The 12363-nt window shown below is 48.7% G+C and overlaps 2 protein-coding genes across 3 annotated transcripts in view; both read right to left on the bottom strand.

Annotated features, from left to right (window-relative positions):
- Positions 1-2151: 2151 nt before the first annotated feature.
- On the bottom strand, positions 2152-7794 carry IMPDH2 (inosine monophosphate dehydrogenase 2). Of its 2 annotated transcripts, XM_036739159.1 has the most exons (15): positions 7482-7685; positions 6906-6954; positions 6661-6762; positions 6502-6576; positions 6091-6297; positions 5589-5676; positions 5299-5498; positions 5111-5201; positions 4804-4899; positions 4331-4402; positions 3435-3578; positions 2987-3131; positions 2547-2690; positions 2337-2420; positions 2152-2248 (listed from the first exon to the last, which is right to left on the bottom strand). In XM_036739159.1, exons 1-15 carry the CDS (start codon positions 7577-7579, stop codon positions 2227-2229), a joined length of 1617 nt encoding a protein of 538 aa, XP_036595054.1. In that variant the 5' UTR covers positions 7580-7685; the 3' UTR covers positions 2152-2226. The 2 variants fall into 2 exon arrangements, with proteins under 2 accessions (XP_036595054.1, XP_036595055.1); XM_036739160.1 differs by lacking the exon at positions 4331-4402 and having other exon boundaries at positions 7482-7794.
- A 2088-nt stretch (positions 7795-9882) lies between these two features.
- QRICH1 (glutamine rich 1) overlaps positions 9883-12363 on the bottom strand; it is a 78328-nt gene continuing 75847 nt past the window's right edge. Inside the window, exons 8-10 of the mRNA XM_036738345.1 lie at positions 11926-12077; positions 11380-11470; positions 9883-10844 (exon numbers count right to left, since the gene is read on the bottom strand). Coding sequence (XP_036594240.1) covers positions 10652-10844; positions 11380-11470; positions 11926-12077 — 436 coding nt within the window. The 3' untranslated portion in view covers positions 9883-10651. The remainder of the gene's footprint in view (positions 10845-11379; positions 11471-11925; positions 12078-12363) is intronic.

Below are 12363 nucleotides of genomic sequence, written 5' to 3' on the forward strand. Positions count from 1 at the left end.
TAGTCATTCCCCCAAGCCCCCAGAAATCCCCTTGATACAATCTCGAGAGCTGAGGTATTCTGTGGAGAAGAAACCTGCCTTGAATGCTATGTATCACCATAAAGAAAGCTTTAGAGAGATGAGCTATTAATACTGTTCTTAACTCTGTCCTCATCCAGCCACTGCTTGTTGGCCAAGAGAACCACTCCTCCCCCTCAACCCCACCCTCAAAGCAGGCTATTCTAATTTTGACCATGAACTTCTGGGTTTTGAAAACTTCTGTTCTGGAAGCAAGTGCTGGATATATGGTTTGTGAACCTAGGCCAGCGTCATGAATTGCCCCTAAGTAACTTCCTCTAACAGGATGTCCTCCACCTGGAGCAGAGCCAGAGCACCTGGAACTCTCAAGCCCACAGGCCAGTTGCAATCAATCAATAATTCATTAGGTACCTCCAATATGCTGTTCAAGGTTGACCTCAATACAAAGACAGAAGTGGAAGTGCCCACTGCCAAGGTCATCACCAAGTGAGACGAGACAACATGGACAGATCGAGACAGATGTAAAGAACTTCTGGTCTATAGTTTATAGAGACTTGGCAATGCTGTCAGGCAGCAGTGAAGGAACCAGCAAGAAGAGATCACAGCTGCACGTCTGAGTGAAGACAGGGATAGAGACTTGGCCCTGTGATTTCACTGATACACAGAGGGAACTCCTAGATAAGGAGACTGCCAATGCAGGCTGGCACCTTTTATGCAACCTGGAGAGTCTGTTCAGTGTCACACAGTCAGTATGTACGTGTTAGAGAGGATTTGAACCCAAGTCTTCTAAGCAATTTTTCTATCCTCTCAAGTTGAAAGTCAGATTTTACCCATGGGGCAGCAGCAGGAGCCAAATTGGAAACCTAGCCTGTGAGAACCCAGATCCAGATCAGATTCCCTTCATAGAGGTGAAAAGAAGCCACAGAATACAAGGTAGTCCTATAGACACGGAAGGGTGCTGCCAAAGGGAACACTGCCATATGCATGGACAGAATGAAAAGACTGATAAAGGTGATGAAGTCTTTGTTGTTTTGCCATCAGGTTTGGCCTTTCTTCTGGGGAAACCGCGCCCCCCCCCCCCCAATCTTGGTGCCATTCTTCCCTAGCCAGCCTTATCTCCTGCTACTCCTTTGCTTTGGGTTATGTCCCAACATCAGTATCCCCCTTAGATGGCTCCTGCTGCTCCCTAAATGCAGGACACCCACCACTCCATTCCTAGGATTCTTGAAGGCCAGTTACCTCCTAGTCTCATTCTTCCAATTGACCCCAAACTCATTGCCTCCCTCTACCTCTGGGCTGCCAAGACTTCCCTGTGGCCTAGTTTAGGGTCTTCCACCTTCCTGTTTCTTGGGTGTGGTGACCCGTCAAGTCCCTCCAGCAGAAAGTACTTTGTTGAAGGTTGGGTGGTTCTCTGTGCCTCTGGCCCTTTGCTGTTAGTGCTTACTGTGACAGGCACATAAAATAGACACTTTGGGTCCAGTTTCTTGGTGGGCCTACTTGTCAGTTTCTGAGTAACAGCAAGTAGCTGTTCAGCCTATGTGAAGATGGCCTGGATAAAGGGGAGTCAAGTGCCTCATAGTGCATCCTACTTTTGGATGGTTCTTAATGGTTTGGGACTTTTTCTTTCTATGGAACTGAAATCTGCATCTTTCCCCACTGTTCCTTTGTCCTACCCTCAACAACCAAGCCGCACAAATGGAATCCCCATTTGCCCCATAGTCTAGCAATCAGACGGTGATTGATCAAGCCTGGCACCCTCTCATTCAGGCTAAACATGGCCATTTCCTTCAATGGATTTACATCTCTCCACTTTGTATCTGCTGTCCTGCCTGGTTTCAGCTTCATAAAATAAGATATCCCATGGTGGCACCTGCCCCAACCTTTTCTGTCTCCTTGTGTGTTGTATTCCCCTTTAGATGTGAGGCTCCTTGAAGTTAGGGCCTGTCTTTTTTTTTAATGTGCTCAATAAATGTTTAATGGATTCTGGATTTGCATATAGCAGTCTTCTTCCCAGACTGATTGGAGTTGGCAGAGGCACAGAGTGAAATCCCAGAGATGGCAGAAACTGCTTGTGTTAGCCTAGCCCTTACTCCCCTCCTTTCCCCTTCACCCTACATGACAAAGGCCACAGACCACTATATCCAGCTTTTTATTGAAAAACCTAGAGAGGGAGAGGTGAAAGGCAGTAAAAGCAAACAAGGCCACTTCTCAGAAGAGCCGCTTCTCATACCTGTGGGGCAAGAAGACAAGACTGTGAAAACAGTAGGATGTACCTGGAGTGGCCCAAGAAAGGGGTGGATGGGATCTGGGACACTTACGAATGGAGTCCATGGACACCTCCTTCCACCTGAGCAGATGATGTCCTCTTCTCAAATTTCAGCTCCCCTGAGTACATCATGGCTCTGAAGAACAAGGATACCAGTGAGCACAGGCTAGAGTACACAGCATAAGCTCTGTGCCCTGCCCCCACCCCTCCCCAGCCTGGGGTACAGCTTTGCCCAGAAGGATGCAAGGCCCACCCTTCTTACCTGACTTGAGTTAGACTCTTGGCACCAATATCTTGGCAGGAGTGCTGGATGCCAGCAATCAAGTAGGGAACAAACTTGTGGATGGACCCTTTGTCCTGCACGGCCCCGGACACCCCTTGAGCCACTTTGATTTTGTCTGCTTCACTGTGGGTGAAAAGAAGCAGAGCTAGAAGGGTCCACCCATGTACCCCATAGCACAGCTGTGGGCTAAAACCTGGAAGTGGGCCCAGGATTCGATCTTGACTTCCCATCTTCTAAAGAGGAGAACTGAGGGATTGGCTAAAAGCCATGGGAAGAGCAAACTCAGAAAGAAAAAAAAGAAAACACTTGCCATCAAAATGCTGAGTGGCAGACACTAGGCAGTGGCCACCAGGACAGCTGTGTCCTACAAAGCCCCTTCCTCAGCACCAGGGTGAAGCTGGCCCATTAGCCTCTCTCACCTGAAGTAACGGTTCTGGCTGCCGAGGTTCTTGTCCATGGCATCGAGGGAGCCCATCCCCCGGTATTTCTTTAGCCGGATCCCATCAGAGAAGAAGTACTCGCCTGGGGCCTCTGTGGTGGCCGCCAACAGAGAGCCCATCATCACTGTAGGGAGAGAACCTCTGCTCAGCAAGCCCCTCTGACTTTCTGCCACCATGGCACATACAGGGAAAGTGGGTTCTCTATGGACCATATGGCTCTAGGCCTAATTCATGCCCTTTCTCAGCATCTGCCTGCCTGTCTGGCCCATAGAGAATTTAAAGCAGGAAAGAACCTTACAGATAATCTGGTCAAAAGCCTAGATTTTGCAGAAGAAACAGGTCCAGCGATTGGGATTTGCATAAGAGAAGTCAGAGCTGAGATTTTAAGCCCAATGCACTTTTCATGTGAGATCCAGGGAGTGCTTACCTGTGGAAGCTCCAAGGGCAAGAGCTTTGGCAATGTGGCCCACATTCTGGATGCCGCCATCTGCAATGACCGGGACACCAAAGCGCCGTGCATATTCTGAGACCTTGTATACTGCTGTTGCCTGAGGCCGCCCACATGCCAGCACTAAGAGAGGAGACAGAGAAAACAGGGTCAGTTCAGTTGAGTAGATTTGTGGGCATAGCACCCCAGCAGCCAAACTTAAGTTACTCCAAGTGCCCTTGGCTAGGCCTCTGTCAAGACTGGGGCAGAGGTGCTGGGGTAGACCTCCTCACTAAAGAGTAAGTACATACTACACTCTCCCATGACAGAGGTCAGATAATCAAAGAAGCTCATAAGTCTCATTACTGCCCTTCCTATCAGGTCCCCAACCCCAGCTCCCACCAGGCTCTGGTTACAGGGCAGCCATGGGCACAAGATGGAAGGACTGTTAGTGGTCACACAGCAGGCAACAGCCTCAGCTACACAACCCTCCCCACAGCCAGCCCTACCCACACCTAGGCTTTTCCCTCTGTTGGAGCTTAGGCAAGATGGCAGCTTAGCCAGGGTCTGTAGGAAGGACGGGAGGGAGGGAAGGATCCTGTTCCTACCTAGTCAATAGAAGTAACTCTAAACAGGGTAGGGACCTTAAATCAAACCTCAGATGATGGTGGCTGTGAAGGAGTTACCAGTGAGTCCCTTTCTTTCAGATAGGGGCGCACAGGAGAGGGGGAAGGGGCCTAGGGCAGCCCAAGGCAGATTTCCTGCCTATCAGTGACTCCCCCTCCCCCCAACACACACTGTCAGCGCCACAAACCCAGGGAGCTACAGCTACAAAGTCAACCAAGCAGCCGGGCAGTGATCAGCCAGGGGGCCTGGGCCGGCCAGGCCGGACTTACTATAGGTGCCCGTGACAGTAGAAGGGCATTTAGGGCTGTGGGACTTTATGTCTGGAGGGATCTTGGGAGCCACTAAACAAAACAAACAGACCAGAGTTTAGAAAGAGAAGAGCAGAGCTGAGCAAAGGTGAGCAGGAGCAAGACCAGGCCTGGCAAGGAGAGGGGTCAAAAGGGTGAATGTGTTACTGGGACAGAGGAAGCTGCTATATATACCCAGGGACATGGCCAATGAGAGAACAGCAAAGGTCTGGCCTAGTTCCCATCCCTCTCTAGAATCCCCCTTGCCTTAAGTGGGACTTCAGACCCGTGACATCCAGGCCTCAGCTGTGCAGAAGCTGGGCAAAGGAGACCTTAGAAACCTGTTTGACTGTCTGAAGTCAACTGAGTGGGCACTCCTTGAGGGAACCATTACTAGAGAAATCCCACTGCTGCCCTGGGGATGTTGGGGACACTACAAAAAGCCTTGCTCTCACCTTCCTGTGTGATGCAGATGGAGCCACTGCCCATGCCAACCCTCAGGGCATCCACTCCAGCATCGATGAGGTTTTTTGCCTGTGCAGCTGTCACCACTGTAGGGAAAAGATAAGTTCCTCAGGGTGGGGCTCCCCTCAGCCCCAACAAAGTTTTCAGATAAAGGACCCCAACAAGCCTATTCCAGTCGGTCTCAGATTCACCCAGAGCCCAGAAAGAATCTCTCCCCTGACCAAGCCCAAATCACTGGGGCTCAGAGCACTGGGGGGGTGGGGAGACTAGCCCCCAGAAGGCTGATTGCTGCCTCACCATTGCCACCGATAACCTGGAGGTTGTTATATTTCTCCTTGATGTACTTGATCATGTTAATTTGGAAAATGGAGTTTCCTTGGGAAGAGTCCTAGGATGGAGAGGGAGACTTATGGTTAATCTTGGCAGCTGCAGCAGCCAGGTAAGTACATGGCTGGCCCCACTTCCTCCCCGCCTTCCGTGCTCACCAGCACAACCACATCGACACCGGCTTGGGCCAGTAAGTCAAGTCGATACTTGTCGTCTTCATGTGTCCCGATGGCCGCCCCGCACAGAAGTTGCTTCTTGGTGTCCTTGGATGCCAGGGGGTAGTCCCGGTTCTTCTTTAGGTCAGTGCGGGCAATGATGGCTACCAGCTCGTCATCCTCATTCACAATGGGAAGCTTCCCTGGGGTGCGGTGGAAGCGACACTGGTAAGGGATGACCGGAGTCTCACCACGCACCCCCTTTATCTGTCACCCACGTATCACATCCTCACCTTTCTTGCTCCGCTGCAAGATTTCGTTGGCTTCTTTTAGCGTGACTCCTGCAGGAGCCACCACGAGATCTTCCCGCTTGGTCATGATCTGATGAAACAGAGACACTGATCTTAGAAACCCAGCAGACAGGAGACTCCTGGCCTTCTTTATCGTTCAGGGCCCCCCTAGTCAAGAATCCTCACTATACCAACACCCGCAGAGTAACAAAGAGAGCCGTTTCTCTAGTACTTTGAAATTTACAATTCTGTCTGGTAGGAAACATTATCCCCATTTATAAACTGAGATTCAGAGCTAAGATACCTTGCCCAGAGTTGCATAACTAGAAAGCAACAAACATCAAAACTTTAATCCAAGATTTTCCCAGACTTGACTTTAAAAACCAGCTGCCCTCACGACACTATGGCTTTACATAAGGTGTTAAAAATGCCTAGTCCACTCTTGCAGGTAGGGCTACATAAATCTGTACAAAGTCCAGTTCCTGCCCAAGGGGCAGCAGCAAACCTCGCCCAGGAAACGGTCATGTTCCTCCTCCTTGAGAAAGTCGATGTCACGTGAGGAGATGATGCCCACGAGGTGGCTGCCCATCTTGCCATTGTCCGTGATTGGGATTCCACAGAAGCCATGCCTTGCCTTGGCTTCAAACACATCTCTGACTCGATCTTTGGGGCTCAGGACAACAGGGTCAGTGATGAAGCCCTGCTCATATTTCTAGAAAAAAGTAAAAAACCAGATGTTGAAAATGGCAATCTCCTTATGTACCCAGGTATCAAGTCACAAACAATCTTTTTTCCCCCTCCATGGCTGGAATGACTGAAGTCACAAACATCCCTGAGTCAAGTATCCATGCATTTAAAAAGAAAAACAAAGAAAACTTCCAGGTCCATCTCTGATCAAGAATTCTGTCAAACTGACCTTCACTTTCCGTACTTCATTGGCCTGGAATTCTGGGGTGCAGTTGTGATGGATAAAGCCAATACCTCCTGTCAGCTGTTGATAAACAGAAAGAAAAGTCAGTCTGGATCCACTGCACCCAAACCTCCTTCCATACTTCCGTGCCTTCAGAAGACTTACTGCCATGGCTATGGCCATCCCAGCCTCGGTGACTGTGTCCATTGGGGATGAAACAAGTGGGGTCTTCAGGGTTATCTTTTTGGTAAGTGCTGAAGTTAAGTCCTGAGGACAGAAGTAGGCCTGGTCAATATGGAGTGAACCAGCCTGGCCTAAGTAAGAGAAGTTGGTGCCCTCCCCAAATGAGTTCCGTTGTGGGAGTCACTATCCCCTCCCCCCACGACATAGGGGCTTGGGGGCTTACTTACTACTTGGTCTGCTGTGAAGTCTATATAGCCCGGGAGGATGAGGAAGTCACTGTAAAGTGGGATCAGCCAAAGAGACAAGTGAGGGGAAGATTTTAATTCTGGACCCCTCCCTAAGTGTCTGGTCTCAGGGATGATGGGGAATAAATTCCCCACCCTCTCCCTATCTCCAGTACCCAAATTGCTCCGCCATCCCCTTCCTCTGAGGTCATCAGAGCTGGCCCAGGGCTGCCGAGTGACAGCTCCATGTGCCCCGAGGAAGGATATTTTGGGCCTGAAATTCCAGCCACTGCCTCAGTCCCTCCCAGCCTCGCACTGACCCCCCCACCCCACCCCGAGGTCCAGTCTCCGGACTCTCACATCATCATTCTCGCCCCCATACACACGCCCAGCAGGGTCATGCCTGAGGGGACCCACCTCCCCTCGGACCCCTTAATGAACTTGCAGCCTGTGCCCGTCCGGCGCCCCGCCAGTGCCAGTCCCATCGTGGGGCGTCCCAGCCCTGCCGTCCCTCCTGCGCCCGGACCCGGTCCCGTCCCCTCGTCGCCCCAGGAGGTCGCGCCCGAACCCCTCCCTCACTTGTACGTGAGCCCGTCTCCGCAGTTGAAGAGCTGCTGCGCCGTGAGCCCATCGTCTGGAACGTAACAAGTGCCGCCGCTGATGAGATAGTCTGCCATGGCGGGGACGGGTCGGGGAGGGGGAGGAGGAGGTGGGCCGGGCCGGCGGGAGAGCCGCGAGGAGCCGCGTGGGTTGGGCGCTTCTCCCGCAGAGGCCCAAGGAGGCTCGGCCGCGCCGATATAAACCCGCCCGCTGCGTCACGGCGCACGAGCGCGTGGGGCGTGCCCGCGGCGTCACGGCATCTCCCGCGTCTGGGCAAAGAGAGCATGGGGGGGAGGGCGGGGCTGTGACGTCAGGGTGGCGCTTGCGCAAAAGATACTCGTTCCAGGCATGGGCGGGGGGAGCTTCTCCTATCTGAAGCGTCAGTCTCAGGAGGTTTCCCGGGCCGGACTCTCGTCGGGAACGTCACGCGGGGCGGAATCTAAGGCGGAGCTTGGGGCTGGAAGTCGGGAAAATTAGTCTCGCCCCAGCCTTGGCGTCCGGCGCCCAAACTGCAGAATGAGGCTGGCGTTGCCCAGGCCGCGGGGAGATGCAAGCACCGGGCTCGAAGCCGGTCAAAAGGGGGAAACGAGCCTAAATCCTGGAGCGGCCCTTTGCTTGGTGAGCCCGGGGTCTAGGCTCCCGCGCCTTTGTTTTGTAAAAAGGGTCTAGAGAAGAACCTCCCTGCGGCTGCTCGGGGTTCTGGGGTCCTTGGTTTAGCGGTTGTGAGTCCCCTATGAGCTCTCTTTGTCCGAGCTCGGAGAGAACAGAAGCAGACGAGGGCTGAGCAACCCTGCCCGCTCCTCCCTTGTTCTCTAATATCCCGTGAAGAAAAATCCGGACTTTTAAAAAAATTACAATAACCTAGCTTAAATGTACAGGTCCTGTGGTCAACTCCCACAGGCCCGGCTATGACAAGAAATAATCTTGATTATCCAATTCTCAAGGTGCTTGCGTGGCATTTCTGCTCATTGGGGTTTAACTAGTTAAACCCCAAGGAACTAGGGAGAACGGGGCACTCGCAGAATTTGTTAAAATGTTTGTCCCTGTCTCGGCCTGAGGGGGTAACTTTTGGGGTGCTTAGATAAATGACACAAGGGGCTGGGGATGGAATCAGATTAGTTAAGATCTTCACGTGGCTCAGTGGACAGAGAAGTTGACTTGGACCCAGGAAGACCTGAACTCGGATCCACTTCCGACACCAGCTGTGACCAGGGCAAATCCCTTAATCTGTCTGCCTCAGTGTCCTCCTCTTTAAAATGAAGATAATAGCAACTACTTCTTGCAGTTGTTGTGAGGATAAAATGAGGTATTTGTAAAGCACTTTGCAAATAAGTGCTATATAAATATTAGCTATAATTATTAATAGATGGAACTGCTACCCACTACCTAGCCCAAGAACCAACATAAAATCTAGCTCTGAAAGATGGGCCAACTTCCAGTGTGTAAATATTTACTAATTTAACCATAAAAGTCAGGATGGGGCTGTAGCTTCTAGATACAGAGTTCTATTCCTGAAGCAATACTGTTTGTTCAGCCTCAAAAAGAAGGCAATGTTAAAGGCCAAATAAAATTGTAGTCATTATCTATCGTTACTCTCCCTATGAACTGCATATCATTCGTCTTCTATGATGCCAAGGAGATGTCTCATTCACATAGATCAGATGAGAGCAGGCAGCTGAGGCTCACATCCTCCATACAGAGGCTGGGTAGGTGACCAAGCGAGGTTCCTCTCCAGGATGTGTCATTCTTCTATCATGGACTTTAAGCAGGACACAGCTCCTCTCTCTGCCAGACTTCTCACAGCACTTCAGAGTTCATTTACAACAATGGGAGAAGGGAAGTAAGTTACTGAATTGGGGGTAGGAGAAGGGCATTCTCTTCAGATTAGCATTAAGGAAACATGCTTCCTCAAATGTTTTCAGAAATAATTTATATAGGGGGAGAAAATTTACAACTTATGGAAGCGAATGTGGAAAACTCAGAATTTTTTAGGTATTCACACAGTGCTAAGTAGCACCAAAGGAAGTACTTTCCCTCCCATAATATTTAATCCTAGACAGAGGTGAACCTCCAGCCCTGACATTCTCTGACCTGGAATGAACTCTGGATTTGGTGTCAAGAGCCTTGGATTTGAGTGCCAATTCTGCCACTGTGTGAGCCTGGTTAAGGTAATTTCATCTCTTCAGGCCTCAATAATCAGGTGGGAATAGATGATATCCTATCTCCAAAATTCTGTGACCTTTTCTTCAGAAATAACTACTGGAGAGGAATGGAGTTCTATCTACTAAATGGCAAACCTGGAGGGAGTTAAAAACAACCCTAGACCTGTCCCCCATTTTTTGCTCTCCCTTCCCAAATAAAGACGCATTGTTCAATAGCATGTTGAAAAGACGTGCTTGTCATTCTTAATAAACAACTAGAGTAAGAATACATAAGAGAAACAGTGTTGTATCTTTATATGATACACAAGTGTATGTTACAAGAATTCCATCAGGCACATGTGCCTCAAGTTTTAAGGCCTCAATGTTAGGCCCAAAAAAAAAAGCATGGTAAAGTTTTTACTTTAACATCTAAAATGTCTTTCGTCTTAACGGGGTTGAATAGAAATTGTCTTTTTAATAAATCATAATTGAAGTTCTCTCCCCTTATTTTTCTTCCATTAAGATGCCAAGTTAATGTCTGAGCACAAAGAAAGAAAAAGAACATGGCTACACCAGCAACAGGCAAGGCCAGCCAGGCCCCTGGGGAAGGCAGGCATGGCAGGCACCCCGGGGCAGGAAAGGGAGATCATCATAATTTCCATTCTGTCTGGAGGTGAGGAAGGGGTCATATTTTCTCCTCTTCAGTCCAGGCCCCTTCCCCAGGCCCCAGCAAAAAAAAAAAAAAGTTAGCCAGCAACTTTCCAGGGTGTCCGATTTTCTTAGAAACATATTGCTCCGGCAGGCACAACAGTCTGTCACTGTTTATGATGATGCATGGTGGGTAGGTTTTACTTTTATATTTTCTTTTCAACAGAAGCAGCCTAAAAGGGCTTCATAACTACACCAATAAAAAAAAAGAAAAAAGAAAAAAAACTGAGGCCTCTTCTTTAGTGTGAAAGTCTGTACAGTTTTTCCTCGTTTCTCCCCATCTTGGTTGAAAGGAGATGCTCAGTGCATGTTACTGGCATTTGCCACAGCAATAGCTTCCTGAATTTCTCGTATCACCAGGATCCGGGTAAGCATCTGTTCCATTTGCTCTCTGTTGATTGGTTGAACTGAATACCAGATTGGGCTGTTGGGTGCCACCACTGGCTCAGGTGTCAGGTAAAATGTATCATTTCGGCCTTTCACACTCTGGGGACTGAAGAAAAGGGAAAAATATTAAGCCTAATTCATATCCTCACTCCTGAACCTGACAAGTGACTCCCCTGCACTGTTTTTCTCTTGGATTCCCTTCAATGAGCACCGAGCTCTATACATCCTATGGGACTCCCTGGGAAAAAGGAGAGCAAAAAAGTCATGGCACAATGGCAAAAATACTTGTACTTCATATACTAATAAAGTGCATCAGAAAACATTTTATCTGACAGATTTTTTTTAATATATCCATCAGTTTTGAATTTTCTTCCTCCTCTTTTTCTTTTTAAGATATTTTGTCATAAAGAATAGCTCTCCAGAAAGGGGAATGATATGGAGGAGAAATCTAGGTGGTGTTCAAAAAAAGTTATCAACAAAAATCTATTTTAAAAATGAAAATATTTTATCTTTATGTTATTTAATATTTAACCTTTAAGTGTTGGGGAGGATCTGAAACTTCCTTAATACCTCAGCCATGAGAATTCCTTTCCCCAGGGATCAAATTCTCCCCTCCCAGCAAACAGAGAAAGAAGCCTCACCATTTGAAGAGGTAGAAATCATAGAGTTTTATGGGGCACCTCAGTGGATTCTCTGGATTCTCAGTCTGCTCAGCATACATATCATCTGTAACTACAGAACCCACCCCCACCATATAAATTGTGTCAGACTGCTCCTTTGCACGTCTGGCTAGAACACAGTTTGAGAGAAACACACAGACAACTCTAGAACCCATACACACCCACACCTCAGATCAGTGAGCCAGAAGGCATCTCCTTTCACCATTTTAGGAAGAAACATGGAGCTCACACTGCCTTCTCTGGAACTCTTGCTTTTTGCAAGGATAAAGTTAGAGCTTCTCACCTGGCTGGGCAGAAGTGGGTTTAAGGATTACAGGATTTGACAAGGACCAATTTTCAGTGGCTACCTGCAGTAGATCAGCAAAATGGGGAATAGAGGGTAGAGGGGTAGTGGACAACCAGAGTAGGTTGGTTACTTTCTGCCTATAGTCATCCCAAAATAGGTCCTGTTACACAGCACAACAGGAGACAGGGTCCGTTACTACCCAAAAGGCTCAACCTCCCTACCTTTTTGGCCAGTCTGATGTATGCCAAGAGCCTTCAGATAGCGGATACTTGTGCTCTTATCCTTGGGATTTGAAGGATTCTTCTTTGTCTGTCGTAAAACTTTGGAAAAGGCCAGTTTCATGTGCTGGTCTACTGTTTTCAACAGAAAGTACCTAAATCATAAAGTAAGGAGATATTAAAATGATGTGACACCCAGGAGAAGGATGTAGGAAGGAGAACTTTACTCACTTACTGACTACAAGTAGCTCAGAGAAATATCTGAGGTCAGACAAAAAAATTAAAAAAGATGCCAGGGATCCTAAATAGCTATATAGGCATGGCTCACCACCCTGGGGCACAGAGAAACTTAGGTTCTAAAAAAAAAACCAGACAATTTCAGAAACAAACTGGGTTCCTCTCAGATTCTGACCTAGGCTAAATCAGTATCTTGGATCTTTC

Source organism: Trichosurus vulpecula, chromosome 9, assembly GCF_011100635.1.
Source record: "Trichosurus vulpecula isolate mTriVul1 chromosome 9, mTriVul1.pri, whole genome shotgun sequence".
Lineage (NCBI taxonomy): Eukaryota > Metazoa > Chordata > Mammalia > Diprotodontia > Phalangeridae > Trichosurus > Trichosurus vulpecula.